The sequence below is a fragment of the Artibeus jamaicensis genome, unplaced genomic scaffold, assembly GCF_021234435.1.
Source record: "Artibeus jamaicensis isolate MK-2021 breed Jamaican fruit bat unplaced genomic scaffold, CSHL_Jam_final contig_685, whole genome shotgun sequence".
NCBI classification, from domain to species: domain Eukaryota; kingdom Metazoa; phylum Chordata; class Mammalia; order Chiroptera; family Phyllostomidae; genus Artibeus; species Artibeus jamaicensis.
Window position 1 is genome coordinate 16,190,043 of NW_026521924.1, and position 21,785 is coordinate 16,211,827.

Genomic DNA, 21,785 nt, shown 5'->3' on the forward strand with positions numbered 1-21,785 from the left:
GACCTGGGTCAGGCTGAAGCACTCCAGTCTCCATTTTATCTTCTTCCCAGATTTATCCATACCTGACACTGTCTTATTTGTTTATATTTATTGTATGACACTTCCCAACTGGCCTGTAAGCCTTGGACCTCCCTGTCTGTGTTTATAGTCAGGTACAGGCCACATAGCAGGCACTTAGTCAAGATCAGGCTGCATGGCTGGCTGACCTGCTTTGCGCAAGTCCCTCTCTTCTGTGGACTCAGTCCCCTGGTGTGAAATGGGACCCTAACTCTCCTTGCCCTGACTCCTCCTGGAGTGGCTGTGAAGCTCAAATGAGGTGTGAATATGACTAGCTTTTTTTTTTTTTTGCAAATTATAAAATTCTGTGTCCTGGGGAGACAACATGCCATTTTTCTTTCCCAGTTTCCCTGGTATTCACTGCCCTTTCCCAATAATAAGACTGAGACAACTTGTGTATTTAGACCCTCTCTTTTTTCCTCGGAGTTAGGTGGTCTACTGTCTGCAAAAATGCCTATCATGTCGCAGTAAACCCAATCTTTTGGTATCTTAACTAGGCCTTCCAGGCATTCCTTGGTGGTGCAGACATTCTTTGCCCTATAACAGGTCTTGGCTTATGATAAGAAAAAGAGGCCCAGCAGCCCTCCCACAGGCCCACCAGCTCATATACATTTTTTTTCCCCCTCTAAAGACATACCTCTTCTCCTTGCACCAAACTAATTGGAAGCCAATTTTCAATGTTTGTGCCAGAGGCCAAGGAGTTCCTGCTGCTCCTTCACACGAGTCTCCACTGCTTGCTGAGCGCATTTCACTTCCATATCTCTTTAGCCTTTCCCCAGGTTCCTAGGTTGAACAAAAGCAAGTATGTTTAGAAATGTTTGCAGCTTCCAGAGAATTTGCCATTTACTCATTTGCAAATACCTGTTACAAGATGAAGGGAGAAAGCTGTGGCTTTCCTCGGAGAGCGGGAGGCCAGGAGGCAGGGTGGCTGTGCTCACTCATTCACTCATCAAACTTGTATCGAACTCCTCCTGTAGGCACTGGAAATACAGCTTGAACAAAATAGACAGGTGTTTTCTGCCCTCATGAAATAGTTGATTGTGTGTGTACATAACAAGAAAAAAAACAAAGATGTATATAAAGAATAATGCAAAATGATTTGAAGAGCTTTGTGTGCCACAAAGACAGTAAAATAGGAATGATAGAAAGGGTAGACTGTTGAGGAGGGGTGGTCAGGAAAAGTCTCTTCAGAAGGTGACCTTTAGGGAGAACTGAATGGTGAGAAGCTGGCCATGAAAAGATCTGGGCAAAGAATGTCCAGGAACATGCTTAATGTGTTTGAGGAACAGCAAAGAGATGAGAGGTCAGAGTGATATGAGGGAGGAGGGGAAAGAGTAAGGAGATGGCGGGAAAGGCAGGCAGGAGCCAGCCACAGGGGCTCGAAGGCCATTATGTCATCATTCATTTGTTCTTTCACTCATTCAACACATATTTGTTGAGCATCAGTGTGCTAGGACACACTGAGACCGGGCCTTCACAGTCTAATACGTGGAGACACAAATAAGCAGGTAAACAAATTAATATATAAGTATAAGTACCAGGTATCGCGAATATTAGGAACTGCGGTTTTTCCAATACCGTTCAGTGCCCCTTTAAGGGTAGAGGAAGTTGAGGCCTGGTGACAGAACGCTTCTCCTTCTGCCCCGGATGCAAGCAGTACCCAAGAACCCAGGCAGCCAGGGACCTGACCGTCTTTCCCTCTTCTGCTCTCCCTCCCTTGACCTGTAGATGACTGACAAAGGCTAACTGCGGTGGAAGGAAGGACTAACTTTGAGGGTTCAGAGCCGACCCGCAGGGGCACGGTAGAGCCCAGGTGATATTGCAGCTGGAGGTGGAGGTAAAGGGGAGACTTCGTTGCTGGGTGACTCCAGTGGGAACATTTCCCTCTCTGGGCCACCACCTCCAGAGCGGTGCGTACGTGTCCGGTGTCGGGGGTGGGGGGCCAGAGAAGAGGGGCCCCAGGGTGGGCCTCCACTAGTAGCAGACGTCTGCGAGCTCTCCCCACGAAGTCTCGGTATCCCGGTGGGTGATTTAACAGGCCCTGGGAGGAGAGGCGGGGCCTGTGGAGGAGGGGCGGAGGGGTGGCTCCGAAGTGATTTCAAATTTCCCTCATCTCCTCCCCGCGCTCCCTCCCAGCGCCGGAGGCTGGGCTGTGAGTGGCTGCGGCGGGGGCGCTCTCGGAGAGGGGGCGGGGCGAATGCCGGGCCCAGGCTACAAGTGGACTCAGCACCGCCCCTTGCCCACCCTCTATCTCTGCCTGTGCCGCCCGCGCTGCTTCCTCGCAGCAGCTGCCCTCCGGCCACAGCCCGCGTGGACGCTCTGAGCGTCCCCGACCAACGCCACCGGCCCACTGGCAGGCCGACGAGGGAGCGGCCGCGCCCGGCCGGCAGCGCGGGGGTTAAGTGGCCCAAGTAAACGCAGCTCGGCGATCGGCGCCGGAGATTCGCGAGCCCAGCGCTCTGCACGGCCGCCCGCCGGCCTTGCTCCAGCCTGTCCGGACCCGCGGCTCAACCGCGGAGCCGCGCTCGAGTCAGGCTCTCGGCAGGTGAGCGCCCGGTGGTCCGGGGGAGGCTCGCGCGCCCCGGGACTCCGGGGGCTGGTGGGGGAGGGGACAGCAGAACGGGGCCGGTACTGCGTGGAGGGACCCTGTCCCGGCCACCTCCTGGGGAGGCGGCTCCCATCCGGCTGGAGACCAGGCATGTTAGGGAAGGTGAGGTCGGTCCCCTGGCCCTAATTGGGGGAAGCGAACAAGAGGGATACCAGTTGGAGTGGGGCGAGGGAATGTGTCTTCCAGGGATTTGGGTGGAAAGCCTACCCTCGTATTGCAAGAACCCGACGAGGAGAGACTTTCACCCCAAGGGAAGGGAGACCGGGCGTCCTTCCTGGCCTCTAGAATAAAAGGAGGAGGTGTCCCTCTGGAGAGAAGGGGACCTCGGTGGAAGGGGGTATACTTACCTGGCCTCGGCTTGAGAGGGAGTCTCCTTGGGGAGGGGGCAGAATAGAAGAGGGAGTTCTACCAAGAAGGTGGGCATCCCGCATCCGTTCCATCTCACTAGGACCTGAGGGTTCAGCTGAGAGAACTTAGTTTTATTTACTTCCAAGGATAGAAAAGAACCAGTGGTGTGAGTGCGAGCGGGCAGGTGGGTCGAGGTGTGTTCGCATGTCGGGGATGTACGCCAGAGGGCAGACTCCCGGGGTCCTCCCTAGATGAGCCACGGAGGGCCAGGCGCAGCTGGGCTGCCGGGATGCCCTCGGGAGGAGCTGCGCTCTCCCAGTGCACACCTGGCCGGGAGGAGCCAGCCCGAGGGCGGCGTCTCCTTGCTCCGCCACTCTACCTGCCCTGGGGCTCACTTTCCTTTTTTTTTTTTCCTCTCCCGGGGTGAGGTTGGTTCCACTTCCCAAACTTGCAAGTTGAGGCCTCAAAACTGCTAGTTAGCACCACCTCCTAGAAGACAGGATTCCATGCCCAAGTGTTTGGCGAGGGAGGGTGGATGGGGAGTCCCACTTTGCAGGTGAGAAAGTGGAACATAGAAAGCGGATATAGTAAGTTAGCAACAGGGACCGGCTCTTGGGCCGGGTTTTTCCTCCTGGGGTCACTCACCTGTGGCAGGGTAAGGCTGCAGAAGTTATGCGCCCCAGCCCAACGCCTTGTGCTTCCAGCCTGCCTCCTTCCCAACCCCAAGCAGAGAGAGGTAGGCTGGGCTTTTGTGCTGCCCCCTCCCCCACCTGCTTCCCCATCTCCACCCCAAGCCAAGAACTGCACGAATTAAACAGAATTAAAGAGAGTATAAACTTTGAACCACCTCCTGATTTTTGGGTGTGAGTTTTGGCCAACTGGTGGCAATTGTTTTGGGGAGGCAAATCCTTCTGGGGTTCTCACTTGAAGAGCCCAGGAGGCTGACCTGCCTCTGCCCTCCAGGAGGCCTGCTTTGCTTCTTTCCTGGACGCCATTGAACTTCCCAGGTGCAGACCTGATTTTTTCCAGAGTTAAGATGATCCCTATTTTATAGGAACAGCACAGTAATCCCTCAATAAAAGTTTGAGTTTAATGCCACTCTTGGTGTTAATTACCTGGGACCTGGGCTAAGCAGGTTGTCCTCTTTAGGGGGATGCACGAATCTTTGGATGGTGTTTAAATCTGTCCCAGTAAGTCCATTGCTTTCTGTGTCTTAGCTATTATAGCTATGAAATGGGAATATGCCTAACAACCCCAGGTTGTGTAAGAATGAAACCAGTTTATGCAGTTTGACTTCTGACCTTCAATGTTCTTCATTTTTAAAAAAAATATTTTATTTATTTATTTTTAGAGAGAGGGGAAGGGAAGGAGAAAGAGTGGGAGAGAAACATCAATGTGTGGTTGCCTCTCATATCTCCCCTATGAGGCATGTGCCCTGACTGGGAATCAAACCAGTGACCCTTTGCTTCACAGGCCTGTGCTCAATCCACTGAGCTACACCAGCCAGGGCTTCAGTGTTCTTCAGATATCAAATGGGTATGATGGCCTCTAACACATACCACATTAGGCTGGGGTGGGGACTCAACGGGATAGTGTTTGACATAGCGGGTGGTGAATGTTGACATCTGTATTAATGAACCAATAGCCCCTCTGTTTAGGGTAGCTGTTAATAAGAGTTGGGGAGGAAGGGAGGCACACCTCTGCTGGCTCCTCATTGCCTGCCTTCCTGCACCAAGGTACTGTTCCTGTAAGCTATGAACTTTTCCAAATAATTGTCCTTGATTTGGGAGTTGGCAGGAAAAAAAGTGCCTTTGTTCCTTTTTGAAAGAAGCTATGGTTTTCTCTTATAGGTTAGGGCCATTTTTATTACCCCCCCTTTCAACCCCACCCAAGCTTGGGGCCTACCTTGAATCCTTAATTTCAGAGCTAAGTAAGATTACTGTACCTTTCCCCTTTGGGGTGGAAAGGGCTGAGACAAAGGGGCCAGGTCTGGGGCTGGCTGCATCCTGTTCCTTAAAGTCATAGGCATAACCCCCCCCCCCCCCTTGCAAATGTTGGAAGGTGGGGGAGCATTTGGGAGCTGCAGGGGGCTAAGGGGAGGGGCTGGGGAGGTGAGGTTGGGGGAGGATGCTTTCTTCCCTTCCTCCAGCCACGTGGGGCCTATGACCCAGAAGTTTCTGTAGCCCCTCATTATCGCAGCCTGAGGGACCCGCTTCCCATGGGAGGGTTTGGGCAAGGTCTTCCGGGAACACTTGCCTTTAGATTGACTCCTTTGTCTCAGACCTGCTCTCATGCCAGCTGTCTGGCCGCCAGGCTCAGGCACCTTTTCCAATTTCATCTGAGAGGACCCTTGGGTCCTACCCTTTGGCAAGTGCCCCTCCTCCAGTCCTTGATGGGTACAGGACCTCAGCTCGGGCATGCCCTTGTGTCAAGCAAGTCGTTAAAAATCAGGAATTCAGAGTGAAGTGATTTTCAGTTTCTTGGTGGACCAGGGCTGAGGAGTACAGAGAGAGTACCTCCCTTTTCTTGCAGTTCATCCTCTTTGTGAAGTGATGGATGGACTTGTCTCTCTTCTTGGGGAGTGCTGTTCTCACTGGGGCTGTTTTGCAGCTGATGGAACTGAGGTTCTGGGATATCCAGTCGCTTCCACACCTTAGTGGTTCTTTTCAGACGCTTTCACATCACATCAGCCACTATCGCAGGGCAGAATTTGGCGGGCGCTCCAGGCGCTCCAGCTGCTCCAGCTGGGAGAAAGCCCAGTGCAGGTGTTCAGGTGAGTCTGGCCGTGGCTTGGAGGAAGTGGCCTGGCAAATGGCAGAGGAGGCCTGTGTGTAGGGTTGCTGTATCCTGCTCCCTAAAGCCATAGACAGAACCTTCGCCCCTTTTTTGATTTTTGTTCCTTTCTGTGAAATGGGTACGAGGACATAACCTGCCCAGTATACTTGCTAGGAGGACTAATTGGAATTCAGGGGCCTTTTAGCTTCACAAGGCTTAGTTGCTAAGTTAGGTGAGGGGCCCTAAATATTGTAAAATTCTGTTATTTGTTGGGTCATGTTATTTGTCTGAGGCAATAGACTTTTAAAGGGGTTTGGGCTATGGAATCAAATCTGAATGTATATTCCTATTTGCTTCATTGAAACGCTGGTCACCTGAGCCTCGGTTGTTCAGTTTGTGAAGTAGGGATGCATTCATTGTGGGCCAGGGGAAGTTGAAGCTTTGGGGTTATTTTATAAAAGATTTTTACTTATTTTCACAGAGAGGGAAGGGAGGGAGAAAAAACTTCTTATCTGTTGCCTCTCATCCGCCCGCACCTGGGGTGACCCAGTCACGTGCTCTTATGGGGAATGGAACAAGTGACCCATTGGTTCACAGGCTGGCGCTCAATCCACTGAGTCACACCAGCCAGGGCTGTCGTTTTTTGTTTTTTAACTTTTTAAATTAAATTTGTATTTTATTTTTAGACAGAGGGGAAGGGAGGAAGAGGAGAGAAACATCGAACTGGGGACTGAACCCGCAACCCAGGAACTGAACTGGTGACCTTCTACTTTGTGGGACTGAGCGCAACCTAGCCACACCTGTCAGGGCAGATGCTGGAGTTTAAATAAGTTGAGTCGTTAGAGATTAAAACATGTGCATGCTGAGGGTTCAATAAATGTTGCAGTTTACGTAGTAGCGCTGGCCTTCAAGCCGGAAGCTCGGCCCGGATGAATTCCGGTCAGGGCACGTGCCTGGGTTGCTGCCCAGGTTCCCCGATTGGGGGCGAGCGAGAGGCAACTAATTGACATCTCTCACACTGATGCTTCCCCAGTCTCCCTCCCTTCCTGTCTCCAAAAGTAAATAAGTAAAATCTTAAAAAAAAAAAAAAAAAAAAAAAAAGATATTCACTGTATGGGATACAAATGAAAATAAACTTTACCTTTTTCTGATGCTAAGAAGAAACTAATCATCACCTGTAAACTCAGTCCCAAGGTTACCCTTACTTTACTTTCATTTGGGGGCTTCAATTTCTTCTAGGATTGGAGAGAAATGTAGTCAAGACTAGGAGCCCTACCTAAGCAAAGGGACAAGAACCCCAGGAAGGACAGAATCCTGAGGAAAGGTGAAGTCTTAGATTTAGAGGGCACTGCTGTCATCATGGGCCTGGCTTTACAAGCAGATGGAGGACAGTTTCGGGTAACAGTGGGAAGAGATTCTCTGGAATCTGCAGTCACTGGCTTCTGCTCTTGTTCTTCGACCAGGTTGCTTGGTCAAGTTGGTTAAGTCACTTCACCCACAGAGATTTTCTTTCATTCATTTGTTCATTCATTCATTCATTCATTCATGTATTCAGTGTGATCTGTGGCCTCTGCCCTCAACCAAGCCCTGCCTGTCCTCCTCCCCCCAGCTCCTCTGTTTTTTAGTTTTGCACTTCAAAGGGGGGAACTTAAATTTTCTAGAAAATGGTCTTTTATAGTCTGAAATTTGTGGAAGAGCAGTAGCCACTGCAAACATGAACAGGAAATTAGAAATGCACTTCCAAAAATGACTGAGAGTGGATGGGTAGGAGACAGGTAAACAGTTGTCAGTGGAAAAAGGTTCTTAACCAATACATTTCCTTATGGGGACAGGTGGGTGCTGACCAGGTGTGCGGGAGGGGTGCAGTTGGAAGAGGGCCAAGCCTGGCTGGGGGCTCCTATCCCGAGGTTGAGGAAATAAATTTACCTGGACCATCACTTCCCTTGTGTATTTCTCTCCCTGTGCTCTCATTCTAGAACTCTTAGAATCAGATGTCAAGCCTCCTGGCCCGGTAGAATTTCCTGTGACCATTTGTCCTGAGGGTTCTGTTTTCTGGGTGATACAGCGTCAGGTGCCAACCTTCTGTTTGAACTTTGTGCTTTGGCTTTTTACTGTTTTAATTTTATTTATTTAAAAAAAATTTATGTATTTATTTTTAGAGAAAGGGAAAGGGAGGAAGAAAAACATCCATGGGTTGCCTCTCATGTGCCCCCCAACTGGGGGACCTGGCTTGCAACCCAGGCATGTGCCCTGACCGGGATTCAAACTGGCAACCTTTTGGTTTGCAGGACAACATCCAACCCACTGAGCAACATAAGTCAGGGCATTGTTTTCGTTTTTAATATTTAAAATTTGAACTTCCATATTTGAGAGGAAACAAAATTGTCTGTGGAATTTGAAAACTGAAGGGTTTCTTTGTGAAGTAGTGATTTGAACTTGTCTTTTGGTCTCCCAAAGTCTGAAGGAGGTTCTTTGCTATTGGGTCTGTCTTATTTCCCAGGGCAGAGGAATCTTCTGGTACCCTGCCTGGGAGGTAGAAACCCTCTGGGGGAGAGGGTACCGCTGGGGAAGTCGGGAAGTCTTGATCTGCCCTCAGCCCATCCCCCTCTATCCAGGTCTCCTCTGTTACAGGCTGGGCAGAGGACTGGGGGTACCTGACTGTTTCTTTTTCATCCTTCCCTGCAGCCCCCCCTTCTGAGGTGCATTGGGCCTCCTAAGCAGCATTTGTTTCTAGTTGCATATGCTTCCTCTGCAAGCAGACATGCGGTGGGCCACCACTGGGGCCAGTACCCAGGCTTCCGTTGGACTCCAGTTCCTGGAGAAGGAATAATGCCTTTTGGTCAGTCTTTTCAGAAGCCAGCAGAGTGCTGGGCTCCTGACGCCCTGGCTCCTTCACTAAGTGCTGTGACTTAGCTGAAGCAGCAAGAGCGGGCGTTGCTCTACCTGAGTCTCAGGCCACACCTGGAACCCACAGGAGACACTGAGAGTGAGCAGAAGGAAGCCAGCTCACCCGGGATGTGGTGAGACGAGGCGTGTGAATGAGGCTGGGTGCCCCAACAGGCAGGTGCTGATGGCAGATTTTCTGGGTTGTTATGGGTTACATGGGAGACTGCAACTGGATGATGGAATCCGATAAATTCTGAGCCAGTGCTTATAGAGGTGTGGGCAGAATCTTGTCCTCTTGAGCTCTCGGCAAAAAGGGTATTGGTAGCATAAGGACAGTGTAGGTTCGGGGGTGAACCAACCTTGTCATTATTATCTTAGCTTTCTCCCAGTTTTCTTTTCCTGACCTCCCTCTCCAACCCCACTGGCAGCTGCATGAGGACAGGCTGTGTCTGGGCTTTGTCTGCCCTTTATTCTCTCACGTTCCTGAAGCATAGCAGGAACCCCTATCTGACAAATAGGTAAGAGTAGCCTCTCCCAGTGTCTTGAACTGTCCTAGGATGTTAGGTGTTGAGCTACAAGCCCAGCACAGAGTAACTGCTCAATATTAAATATGACTGTCACCATTACCTAAGGCCACACACCTAGTAAGGAGTGGAATCTGAATTGAAATGCTGTTAAATATCTAAAAAACATTTATTGATTTGAGAGAAACATCAATTTGTTAATCCACTTAATGCGTTTTTTTGGTTGATTCTTGAATGTGTCCTGACTGGGGATTGAACCCCCAACTCTGGTGTATCAGGACAATTCTCTAACCAGCTGAGCTACCCAGCCAGGGTCAGAGTGCTGTTAAATTTCTTTGAGAATTTTGTCTCCACTTGGTGCGACCCCACAGACCTGGCAGGGTGCGTGGATGCAGGCCTGCCTCCCGCACCATTGGCTGAGATGGGCAGACCTGGATCCCTACCAATTTCCCTTCACTGTAACCTCTCATAGTTACAATTTTTTTTCTTGTGATGAGAACTTTTAAGGTCTACAGTCTTAGCAACTTTCAAATATACAATATAGTTTTGACTGGGTTTAGTTACCACTCGGACTTGTTTTATTTTATAGCTGGAGGTTTGCACCTTGTGACCACCTTCACCCACTCCCCCTACTTCCAACCTCTTTTAGTTTTCTTCTGTAGTGGGAAATTTTGTCTTTAAAAAAATAAGTAATAGCTCTGGCTGGTGTGGCTTAGTGGATTGAACACTGGCCTGGGAACCGAAAGGTCACCAGTTCAATTCCTGGTCAGGGCACATGCCTGGGTTGCAGGCCAGGTCCCCAGTTGGGGGGCACGCCAGAGGCAACCAATCAATGTAGCTTTCACACATTGATGTTTCTCTCTCCTTTCTCCCTCCTTTTTCTTCTCTTTAAAAATAAATAAATACCCCCCCAACATATAAATATTTTTAAAAAAATATAAAATCTTTACCAAAAAAAAGGAAATTACAAAAATAAAAATAATACACAAGAAATTATTTTCTGTTATAGTGTAGATAATCTGTAAGTCCTGTATGGAAACAACTAGATGCTATATAAATTTTTTTTGCATGCTGAGCTAAGCTCTATAGGAAAATCTAGGAGCCAATAGAGGGAACTAGAAATAAGAAAACACAAACTCACCCTGGCTCACCCTGGCTGGTGTAGCTCAGTGGATTGAGCGCAGGCCTGCAAACCAGAGGATTGCGGTTCAATTCCCAGTCAGGGCACATGCCTGGGTTACAGGCCAGTTCCCTGCAGGCCAGTTCCCAGCAGGGAGTGCACTAGAGGCAACCATACATTGATGTTTCTCTCCCTCTCTCCTTCCCCTCTAAAGAGAAATAAATAAAATCTTAAAAAAAAAGAAAACACAAACTCAAGGATGTTCATCATCTTTAAGGAGAAAATTGACAACTTTTCAGTAAGGTTGTCAGGCTTGCTGTAGCAGGTATGAGCAGTTATAAAGTTGTGACTGAAAGACGGCATATCTAGCAGGTGGCAAGGGATAAATAATAACCAAAGGACAGGGAGCCCAGAAATACGCTGTGTACAGAGGAACTTTATAAAAGAGGTGGAGTTGGGACATAGTGTTATTCCATGTGTCCTACTTTGTAGGGAAAAATGAGATTCCTACCTCAGACCATGTGCACATCATTTTAGGTTGACTAAACTTGAGTGACCATTTCCAAAGGAAGAAGCGTGTCTTGGGGCTGGCTGGGTTGCTCAGTGGGTTGGAGTGGTGTCCCATGCATCAAAAGGGAACGGGTTCTACTCCCTGTCAGGGTGTGTGCAGGAGGCAACCCTCACATCCATATGTCTCTCTCCCTCCCCCCCCCACTTCTTTTTCTAAAACCAATAAACCTATCCTCAGGTGAGGTTTTTTTTTTTTTTAAGTTTTCTTGGACAGCAGTGTTTTAAACTTGGCTTTCTTTTTTTTTTTATTTTTCTGAATTTTGATTGATTGCTTTTAGAGACATCGATTTGTTGTTCCACTTATATGCAGTCATTGGTTGCTTCTTGTGTGCGCCCAGACCAGAAATCGAACCCCCAGTCTTGGTGAGGTGGGACTGTGCTCTCACTGACTGGGCAGCCCAGCCAGGGCTGAGCCTGCATTCTGACTGTGAAAGTCACACGGGCACATGGTGGTCAGTTTTGCCATGGACAAATGCGATATCAGGGACGATGTTTGCACACAGGTCGTGATGGGAGCTTTGGGTTGGGTCAGTTCTAGCCGTGGAATCCTGTGTAACAGCATACAGACAGTTGGCATTTTGGATCATACTGTCAGATTGCCAATTGGTAGGCTCAATCCGAATCTCCACCCTCGGTTTATAGAGAGGGCTGAGAGTTAAGGCGTTGGCAGTAGCAACTGGAGCAGCGGGCCCGCTGTGAGGGGCAGAGCCAAGGCGGTCGCTTTCCAGAATTACCGGTCTCCTTTTCTCCCTTACCTCCCTGGGAGAGGACAGAGGGCTCTTTGACTTCGGTTTTTGTCAAGCGGCCACACATGGCCACAGGAGTGGGCCTGGCAGCTCCCAGAATCCTCTGCTCCTTACGTCACCACTCATCACTCTCTGAGTCACTCTGGGCTTCCCTCTCCATTTGAATATCCTTCCAAGGGCTTCCCAAATGAAACTGCAGGGGAAGGGGGCTGCTTGCTTGCGTTTTGTTTATATAGGGTGAAAAATTCTGACAATGAACTCCAGTTTAAGTTGGCATATCTATCTGTTTAGATCTTTGTTTCTTTTTTTTTTCCTGTGAATTATCTAAAAGGTAATGGTACATAACTTTATCCCAACCTGTTGACAAACATCTAGGTGTTTGTTAGTATTTTGCTATTATAGGCAATGCTGCAAGGAACATCCTCATATAGCCAATACTTTGTACTTGTCCAATTTAACTCCTACTGGGATCAATTCTTTTTATTTTATTTTATTTATTTTTAGAGAGAGGGGAAGGGAAGGAGAAAGAGTGGGAGAGAAACATCAATATGTGGTTGCCTCTCATGTGTCCCCTACTGGGGACCTGGCCTGCAACCCGGGCATGTGCCCTGGCTAGGAATCAAACCAGCCACCCTTTGCTTCACAGGCCCACACTCAATCCACTGAGCTACACCAGCCAGGGCTGGGATTAATTCTTTTGATAATTCTAGTATATTTGCCAAGGCCCAGCTTTTACTGTATGAAGTCAGTGGTGCATGTGGCCAACGACCTGGGGGCACTGAGCAATTCTCGGACAGACACCTTCTGAATCATCAGGGATGAAGGGATGCTTTGCTCTCTGCGAGGCATAGCTGGGACAGTGGCACAATGGCACAGGTGAATGCGTAATCTCCATGTCGCAGGTTTTGTCATCTACTTTGGGACCCTTAGCACTAACCACCCAGGGCATCAATTAGGCGGGGTCATGCCAGTTTTACAGGTGATAAAACTGGGGTTTGAGAAAAAACATTGAAGGCTTTTGCTTTCCTGTGACTGATCTTTTCTGGAATTTAGTGGAGATTCCTTATCAGGCAAAGGCAATGAACTGGGGCCTTGCGCTCTGCTACCAGCCGCCAGGTGGGCAGCTGTGTCTGGCCCCTCTCTGCCTTTGCACTTGGCCTCCTCCACGCTTGGTGCCTCCCTGCCTCTCCGCTTACCTGGGTGGTGTCCCTCTCTGGGCTTAACTTTTACAACTATATTTACCACATTGTTTTTGAGGTGTTTTCAAGATCTCTCCCCTGGATTTAGCCTAAATCTCCATCATTTAGTTGCTGTGTGAGCCTGGGCAGGGGGTCTGCTGACCCGCTTTCCCTGAGCTTCAGTTTATTCATCTGCAAAGTGGGGCAATGATAAGAGTAGCTTGTTTTTTGGTGAGGTGCTTAGTAATTGCTCCTTCTAGCTATTCTTTCAGAATCTTGGACAGTGGGAACAGCTAAGAAAGACTTGAGCCCTTCAAGGGAAAGATTCAGAAGTCCAAATTTCCCTCCCACAGGCCGCAGAGAAGGCATTTTTAAGCAGGGGAGGTGGGAATATCCTAACCTCTCCCTTTTTACTTCACTGAATCTGATGGTGGGCCAGAGATGTCCAAGTGGCCCCTCCCAACTGCTTCCTGGTCATACCCTCCAAACCCTTTTGCCGCATTGTGAGTTTAATTAATGCAATTAACATTTACAAGGTGTTGTGAAATAGCTCTGTTGCTGGTGCCAGCCCGGAGGAAATGAATGAAATCACTTCTGAGCTTTATGGATGGGCTGGGGGCAGGGTGGTGTTCCAGGGCCACTTCTCTGAGTCTAATTGGGGGTGCCACTCACTTTTCTGTCTGTCACATTGCATTTGGACACATCTGACCTGGTTCAGTCTGAACGCAAATGCCCTTCACTAATGAGGCGCAAGGCCTTACAGGGAGAACCTTGAGGGTGATCCCTCCTCCCCCTGCTGCCCACCCCTCAATCAGGTGCTGAACTCCAGCCTCTGGGAAAGGGTCAGAGTTCACCCTGTGTCAGGAAGTTAGATCACCACCTCCTATCAAGGTAACACTCAGCCAGTACATCAGGTCCCTCAGCCAAAAAAACTGTAGCCCCTGGGATAGGATGGAGGATGGATTGCTGTAACTTGACAGCTCTCGTCAGCCTTGTCCTCCGTAGTTACAGGTACGTGCCCTGGGCTGCCTGGGCATGAGTCTTTGGTGCTGCCACTTTGTTGGGTGACTTAATTAATTCATCTGAGCCTGTTGAATAGATTGATAACAAGACCTGCCTCAGGATGAGGTGCTGCCTGCAACTTACAGTAGGAACCTGGGAACTGCTCCTGCAGCAGCAGAGTGAGTGGCAGGCGCAGCTTGAAGCCTGGTGTGCTGGCCACTCTGGAAAGTCCCATAGGAAGGTGCTGCCTCCTTCAGGGAGGTAACCCAGCTAGTTTATCCTCCAGCTCTGAAATGGTCCCATTAGGTAAAGCAGTTGGCTCATGTTGGGGGCCCACATTATTCTGGGGAATGCCAACCTTGGCCCAGGAGGAGCCGGATTGAGATAGGTGGGGTGAAGGAGATTTGTATCTATCGTTACACACCAGTCCCCTGTGCTAATGTCTGCCTTTTGCCAAGAGTTAAATTTGTGTGTTCTTGCTTAACTTCCTGGACTCAAGCACTTCAAGTCACATCAATCAAGTGTGTATTATGTTACTTCACCCACCTGCCTCAGTTTGCCCATCTGTAAAATAAGGACAATAGTCTTTACCACGTTTAAGGATTAAGTGAGTTCATACATGGGAAGCACACAAGGGGGCCTGTATCTAGTAAACACTGAAAGAATGACCATATTATCAGCTGAGAAGATTTGTATATTTAGCTGAGGAGGGCCACATTGTTACTGTGGGAAGCAGAGGCCTGTGGGAGAAACCTTCCTGGCTTTTGAGATGTGGCTTTTGAAATCTGAGTAATAAGGAGGCAAGTGGGGGGGAGATAGGAGGGCTTCAAGGCTGGGGGAACAGCAGCCGCACACACCTGGGGGCTGGCTTTATTTGTCTCTGTAGGACATGGACAGGGTGGAGGAATGGGCTGGGCATCTTTCAGTCTGGTGTGGGTTCTGCATGCTGTCGTTTGTTGTGACAGTAAGGCAGCCTGGGCAGTCAATGGCATGACAAACCCAGAGTGGTGAGAACTACAGAGAAGGACATTCTATGAAGTCATGTTGAATTATGCACCTGGAAAGAGTATTTTACTTGCCCAGCTCACCCCACGGCACCCGGGAAGCTGGTGACACTTGTAGCTGGTTGGGTTTTTTTCCCCCCAAATCTTCCTCCAGGGCCCACAAATGTGGCTCTAGAGACAAATTTCCCCTGAATGTTGAGATCCGACTTTGGGAAGGTGCTCTGCTCAGTGGTCCCTTGGGCAGGCTGGCAGCACAGGCCTTTGGGGAAGGCCTACGGTGGTTAATCATTACAGACCCTGGGCTGCAGGCTCACCTGGGCCTGTCTGGCTGATTCACCCAGTTAGAGGCCGTCTGAGGGAAGTCTGGGTCTCCCAGATGAGACAGAAGTCATGCCCTTTGATTCAGCATCTGGCCTGATACCAGCTCCTGATTAGAAACCTCATCTAGCCCTACCTCCTCCCGAGAGCTCCCCATGGACCTCCTGGTGTCTTGCTGCCCATGGCCCAGCTTCCCACCTCCTGCCAGGCCACTGGTTCCCTTAGTTCACTGGTTTGGCCTGGGGTGAAATACAGGAAATTAATTATTACTTTGAACCACACTCTAGCAGTTTTCCTGGGATTCTGGCTGCTTGGTCTCACCAGAGCTGGCCATAGGTCAGCTAGCCGGTTCTTTTTCCAGGTCAGGGCTTGGCCATCAATGAAAGGTGCTGAGGAGCAGCTGATGAGGCTGCCTTCCTTTTCCCTGGTGCTGGTGAGTGAGATCCCCCAACAGGTGTTGAGAAAACAGAAGAAGAGCTGTAAATACCACATTGTACTCTCTTTCAGTGTATACATTTATAACCAGAACAGTGCTTCGTGCAAGTTAAAGAACTTGCATGTTAATTACCCAGAGATCTTGGCAAAATGTCTATACTGATTTAGGAGGTCTAGGATGGTACCAGACATTCTTTAGTTCTAACTAGTTCCCAGGTGATTGATTCAAAGGGTACTGGTCCTTGGGCCATATGGGGAATGGCAGAGGTCTAGTTGCCCTATGCCCACTCCTGGGGTATGGGCAGTTGTGGGGGATGGAATTGGGATCCCCCAGTCATGTTGGGAATCCATATGAGGGCGCTGTAGGCCCTTTCAGGCAGAGTCCCACAGCGCCCCCTGGTGGGCACAGCGCCAGCGTCACCGCTGCAGCCTGGCAATCCAGATGGTGCTTCTAGAAGCTACTCTGGGGAGCTAGTAGCCTGGCACTGCAGGTCACCTGGCACCGCGGGTCACCTGGCATCGTGTATCATCTGTCACCCCATGGTAAGTCCCTGAGACAGGACTCGGGCCGGGAGTGCTCAGTGCCCACAGACATCCTTTGGTTGGGGAAGCTTTCCCAAGCTGGGCCCCAGGCCATGAAGCTGTGGTGCCAAATGCCTCTTGTGCTTGTTCGGGGAAACTAAGAAATAAGAGTCTGAGGCCTCGCCTTGCACCTAGGCTCTAATTTTGCCTTGTACCCACTTCTTAAGTGGGATTTTGACCGAACAGTAGGAAGGTCTGTGTGTCACTTTCCCTCTTCTGTAACATGGGCCCACAATGACATTGGGAGGAATGAATGGGAGAAGGGCTCTGGTTTGGGCTACCAACAAATGTTGCAGGCAGGGGGCCAGGTCGAAGTTCATTCACAAAGCCCTTGAACCAGTTTGTGAAGATGTGGCCTAAGCTGGTCTTCACTGAGTAAGTAGCCTAGTGATGATGCAGTCACCAGGAGGGGCAGCAGTGGGGAAACCAGGCCCAGAGTAGGGTGAGGCTGGAGCAGATGGGGGGCTTGCCCCTTGTTAACTGCCCCACTCCTTTGCCTGTGCCTTCTCATCCCTTCCATTCCTGGGAACTTGGGACTCTGAGCCCCAGCTGGTGAGGGAGGAGAGAGTGACAGGCAAGCAGACCAATGGGCCCCTGAGGTTGGGGTAAGGCGGGGCTTGCGCTGCCATGGAGAAGAGAGAAGCTGTTCTGTGGGGAAGGAGGGGGCGGTGGGAAGAGGACCTGGAGATTGAGGGGAAGGGAGAGAGCAAACAAAGGGGTCAGGAGGGAAAATAATGCACTGGCTTCCTGAGGCCCTGCAGAGGCTGGGCAGGGAGAAGGGACCAGGGGCAGAGGAGACCAAGACTGGCCGCAGGCCGGCCTGGGCAGGCTGGGGCAGGCGGGTCCTAAATGGCATTGTTTGAAGTGGCCGGCTAATTGCACAGAGCAGCCTGATCCTCAGACCAAGGCCCAGCCTCCTCCTCCTCTGTCCTGGGTGCTGGCTTCTGAGCCTTCTGGGCTGCCTGGCCACATGGAACCAAGTCCTGAGCCTCCGAGTTTGGTGAGGGGGGTAGGCTATGGGGGGGGCAGCCTGGGATGGGTCCTTGGAAGGAGTATCATCCCGAGAATTATTTCCTAGGGCCTCTCTTGACCTGAGGACATAGAGCCATAGGTGGGAAGTTTGGGGGTGCGCTGCACCCTCTAGCCCTTGCTTCACTGCTACCCTATTCATTCTGACCCTCCCGCAGGAAACAATGAAGGGAGACACCAGACAACTCAACAGAGAGGAGGATGCCAGCGGAAGGGAGGACTCCGTCATCACCAATGGGGGCTGCAGCGACCAGTCTTCCGACTCCAAGGACGCACCCTCGCCCCCCATCCTGGAGGCTGTCAGCACCCCGGAGATAAGAGGTGGCCGGGCATTGGGGAGGTGGGGTGGGACAGACACTGGAGCACAGCTGGGACGTGAGACTCCCTTCTAGCGGTCTGTAGGCAGGTGGTGGGGAGAGGGTCTGGTCTCTGACAGCCTCCACACCTCCCAGGAAAGCAGAGGCTGTGGGCAGAGCCAAGAGCATTTCTCATGCCCGCCGCAGCCCTTGACCTCCATCCTGTCCTCTCACTTCAGGTGAGACTCTGAGGAGGTGACCCCAAAGTGAGGATCGCTGGTTTTTCTAGTCACAGTATCAGCTGGGGTCTTTGGCTCTTCTGCAGTGGGACCCATCCCTTTGCGTGGGGTTGATTGTGCAGGAAGGAAAGTGCTCAGGCTGGAGGGGCTGAGGCTGCTTCACACCCTGCCTTCACCTCAGCAGTTCCCAAGTCCTGCCCACTGAGATTTTCTAACCCAACTGGTTAAAAGACCCTGTATTGTCTCCTCATCCTATTGTTGACAACTCCTTGAACTGTCCTGTCCCACAGAACTCGCTGCAAGGGTAAACTTGTTCTGTTTCTGGATTGTTCACTGCAGTAGCCAGTAGCCACAGGTGAGCACTTGCAGTGTGGCTGATGCGGGAGGCATGTGACTGCTCACGTAAGTGCAGGTAGAGGCCACCGAGTCGAGTGGCGCGGCTCCCGGAGGAATTTCGTGCCTTCTCTCCTGAGAACGTTTCGTGTCGTTTTGGGCCCTGTGACGTGCCTGGTCCTGTGAACCGTTGCCTTCTGAATACATTGAGGGGACGGTGGCCCTGAGTGTCTATCTAGTGGCCGAGCCCTGAGGATGCCAGTGAGTTTAGCGCGATCCCAGGCCATAGCCCAGCGAGGAGGCCACAGAGGGCTGGCCGCCCGTCAGCAGAGGAAAGACGTGGCTGCTGCCCAGCCTGGCTCTGCGCCTTCCACAAAACAGACTCCAGTTCTTTCCCCCACAGGCCGCAGATCAAGTTCACGACTCTCCAAGAGGGAGGTCTCCAACCTGCTAAGTTATACTCAGGTATGGGCACTACTCCGCCTTTTTAGGATTCGGGGGAATACCCTGTAGCTTTCATTAAACGGGGGGCAGGGGTACCCAAGGCCCACCTACATTGGTGCCCAATAAATACTTGTTGATGGTGAATGTGAGCACTGCCAGGCACACAGTGCTTTGAGCAACCTCACAGTCATATGCCCAGTTTTTAAAAATCAAACATTTATTTTACTAACTTACGGGGGTTTTTTTTTGACCAACTGCTTCCTGCATATTTTTTGAAATGTTTTTTTTTTTCAGTGTGGTTGATCAGTCAATCACACTGGTAAATTCCTAATGTAGCAAATTGTTCTTTTTTATTCCTGGAATTCGTCCAACTTCAACTTGGTCATGTTATGTTCAGAATTTGATTTATGTTTTGGCATCTATTTCATGAATGAAATGGATGGATGGTTTTATTTTTCATATCTGTCTGGTTTTGATGCACTTTGGAAAGAACTTGCCTGGCTTATTTTAGGGCATATTTTAGTAATCATTGCAGTATCAACATTTCTACTTGATCGTTTTTTTTCCAAGTTACAGTTTTTCCACTATAAAAAAAAATTCCTGACATTATTTATGCCTTTTGCCTTGTGTTAATCATCCTGGAGTTTTGTCAGTTTCCAAAGAACCAGTATCAGCAGCCATCAGGGACAAAATCTTGGATAAAAGTCACGGGCCAATGAAAGCCCACCCTTGTAACAGCTCCTGTTCCGGTGGGCACCCAGATGACAGAGCGGAGGCCGCGTGCTGGGTGGGAGGCCCAGGACAGCTGTCTCCGTGCGGAGGGTTACCAGTGAGAGCAGTGGCATCTCCTGTCTGAGCATTTCCCCCGTGCTGGCCTTGGGCCAGATGTGCGTGACTTCTAACTGCAACCCTGCTGCATTCCAGTTTTAAAGGGAGGAATGGACTTACTCAAGGCCATGCAATTGGCAGGTGAAAAGTCAAATTCTTAAGACTTGGGCCGTGCACCACTGCTCTTGTGCCTGCCCTTGGTTTTTGCTGGCTGTTGGTCTGCAGCATTGGACAGTCACGAGGGGGGGGGGGTCTTCATGACTTGACACAGTCGGCGCCATTTCTTCCTGGTCATTGTATGAAGATACGACTTCTCCCAGACCCTGAAAACGGACCGGTCTTCCTATTAGGCGCAGCCAAGTCAGCTGGCGGTGTAGACACAGCAGTCCTCACGATGCCTTGGAGCCATTTCTTTGGTGTTTCGGTTTCCCCTGGGGTTTTATCTTTCAATTGTGTCCTGAATTCATGATCTAGTGGTGGGAGCCATTGTGAGAGCTTTTCGGAACAAAATGAGGTGAAAATATGTTTAGATCTGTGGGACCAATATTATAAGTGTTTTCAATATGACTGTTTATTTTTTTCTCTCTCTCTTTTTAAAAGATTTTACTTATCTTTAGAGGGGAAGGGAAGAAGAGAAGGAGAGAAATGTTGATGGATGGTTGCCTCTCTTGCGTCCCCTGCTGGGAACTGGCCTGCAACCCAGGCATGTGCCCTGACTGGGAATCGAACCGCAGTCCTTTGGTTCTCAGGCCTGCGCTCAATCCACAGAGCTACACCAGCCAGTCTGACTGTTTGTTTTTAAATGATTTTAGTTATATGGCCTGCTAATGACACCCCGAAGCTCATAATGTTTCATTTGACAAAGGATTTGACGGGCGATGGAGATGAAGGGGAAGACGGAGACGGCCCTGACACTCCAGTGATGCCGAAACTGTTCCGGGAAACCAGGACGCGGTCTGAAAGCCCGGCTGTAAGTCCCCCCGCCCCCTTGGGCCGGGGCACCACCTCCAACCACTCATAGTCCTGCATAAAAAACATGTTTTGGATCTCCCGAGGCGGGCTTTAAAGAGAGAGGTGAACAGATGTTTTGAAATTGGAAAAACGACAACGCAGCCTGTGAACTAGCGTGTGAAGGTTTTCTTTGACATAGTCGTTTTTAAACGCTTAAAACACTCTTGGAAATGGCCAAGGGTGGCAATAGAGTTGGCAGGCGGTTGGCTCGGTGTCAGTTACCTACGCGAGGCCCTTCTGTGGGTGGATTCTGTGGCTTCGCGGTCCGGAAATGGGAGAAGGTTTATTGCTCACCATCAGCCAGCACGTTCGAGAGCTGGCTGGCGCTGGGTGACCAGTGCAGGCAGTTTATTTATAATCACACTCTGCTCTAGGATATGATGTGTATCATCCCCTTTTTTACAGATGAGAGAAGATTCTGGTAACTTACCCACGGTCCAACATTAACTCTTGTGTAGGATTCAACACAGGTCTGCGACCAGCCCCCAAGAAGCCCAAGTGCTTCTCATCCATTTGAGAGATTCAGTACCTTCCAGAACAATGCAATAATTACTCTATAACGCTTTTTGGGAAAATCAATGTTTGGTTTAAAGTAAACTTGGTTCTTATTTTTCCATTGAATTTGCAGGTGCCAGTTGCAGCTGTGACAGGCAGTGGGCTCTGCTGTGGATTGTCTGTCAGCCCGGCTGGTTTCCCTAACCCCCACTTATCACAGACACGGGGATTCTCTGAGTGGGGAGTTAACCAGTCTAGAGTGTCCCTCCCACCCCCACTTAGCTACCTCACGTACTCCTGTTGACCTGAGGCCACCTCTCAAGTCCAGGCTCCTCGGCCCCTGCCTGAGACCTCGTGCCTGCAGTCACCAGAGCCCTCGTGCTTATCCTCTCTTGCTTCCAGGTTCGCACCCGAAATAGCACCAGTGCCTCTAGCCGAGAGAGGTACAGGCCCTACCTACGTTCTACCCGAGGCCGGCAGGCCCGCAATCACGTGGAAGAGTCCCCTGTGGAGTTCTCAACTACCAGGGTTTGTTCCCCAGACACCTAGACCCCTGCCCCTGTCTCTGACTGGAAGAGTTTCTTCTCACTGCACCACCGAAAGCAGCCGGTGTATAACCCTAACCGCTTCTGTTCTTCACACTCCTCTCCTTTTCAGGATCTTGCCTTTCCTTTCTCTCCGGGGTGCTGGGTAAGCTTCTCTTAAACCTGATGACTTCTCTCCTGGCCTGATCCTGGATGGAACTGTGTCAGGAATGCAAGAATTACCTGTTGACTGGGTTCTTGCCCCTCCTCGGAAATGAGCTCGAAAACCACTGACTTCCACAACTGCCTTGTCTCCCTGGTCTCCTCACTGACTGTCTTGAGGCAGCCACAGGGGTTACCACAATTCGCCACTCCTGTTGCAGGTTGGGCACACAGTGGAAGCACTTAGGAAGTCAGTGGTCCTCCGAGCTTG

General features: G+C 50.3%; 1 protein-coding gene across 8 annotated transcripts in view; it reads left to right on the plus strand.

The window, feature by feature from the left end:
• The first annotated feature begins 2,375 nt into the window (after positions 1–2,375).
• Positions 2,376–21,785, plus strand: part of DNMT3B (DNA methyltransferase 3 beta) — a 39,861-nt gene continuing 20,451 nt past the window's right edge. For 5 of the 8 annotated variants that reach the window (XM_037143226.2, XM_053670993.1, XM_037143222.2 and 2 more), the window contains exons 1-5: positions 16,046–16,114; positions 17,341–17,503; positions 18,454–18,515; positions 20,188–20,292; positions 21,231–21,356. In XM_037143226.2, the coding sequence (XP_036999121.2) occupies positions 16,112–16,114; positions 17,341–17,503; positions 18,454–18,515; positions 20,188–20,292; positions 21,231–21,356 (459 nt within the window). In that variant the 5' untranslated portion in view covers positions 16,046–16,111. Of the gene's footprint in view, positions 2,603–16,045; positions 16,115–17,340; positions 17,504–18,453; positions 18,516–20,187; positions 20,293–21,230; positions 21,357–21,785 lie in introns of those variants that run through there. The other 3 variants (XM_053670992.1, XM_053670995.1, XM_053670991.1) reach the window with 2 other exon arrangements.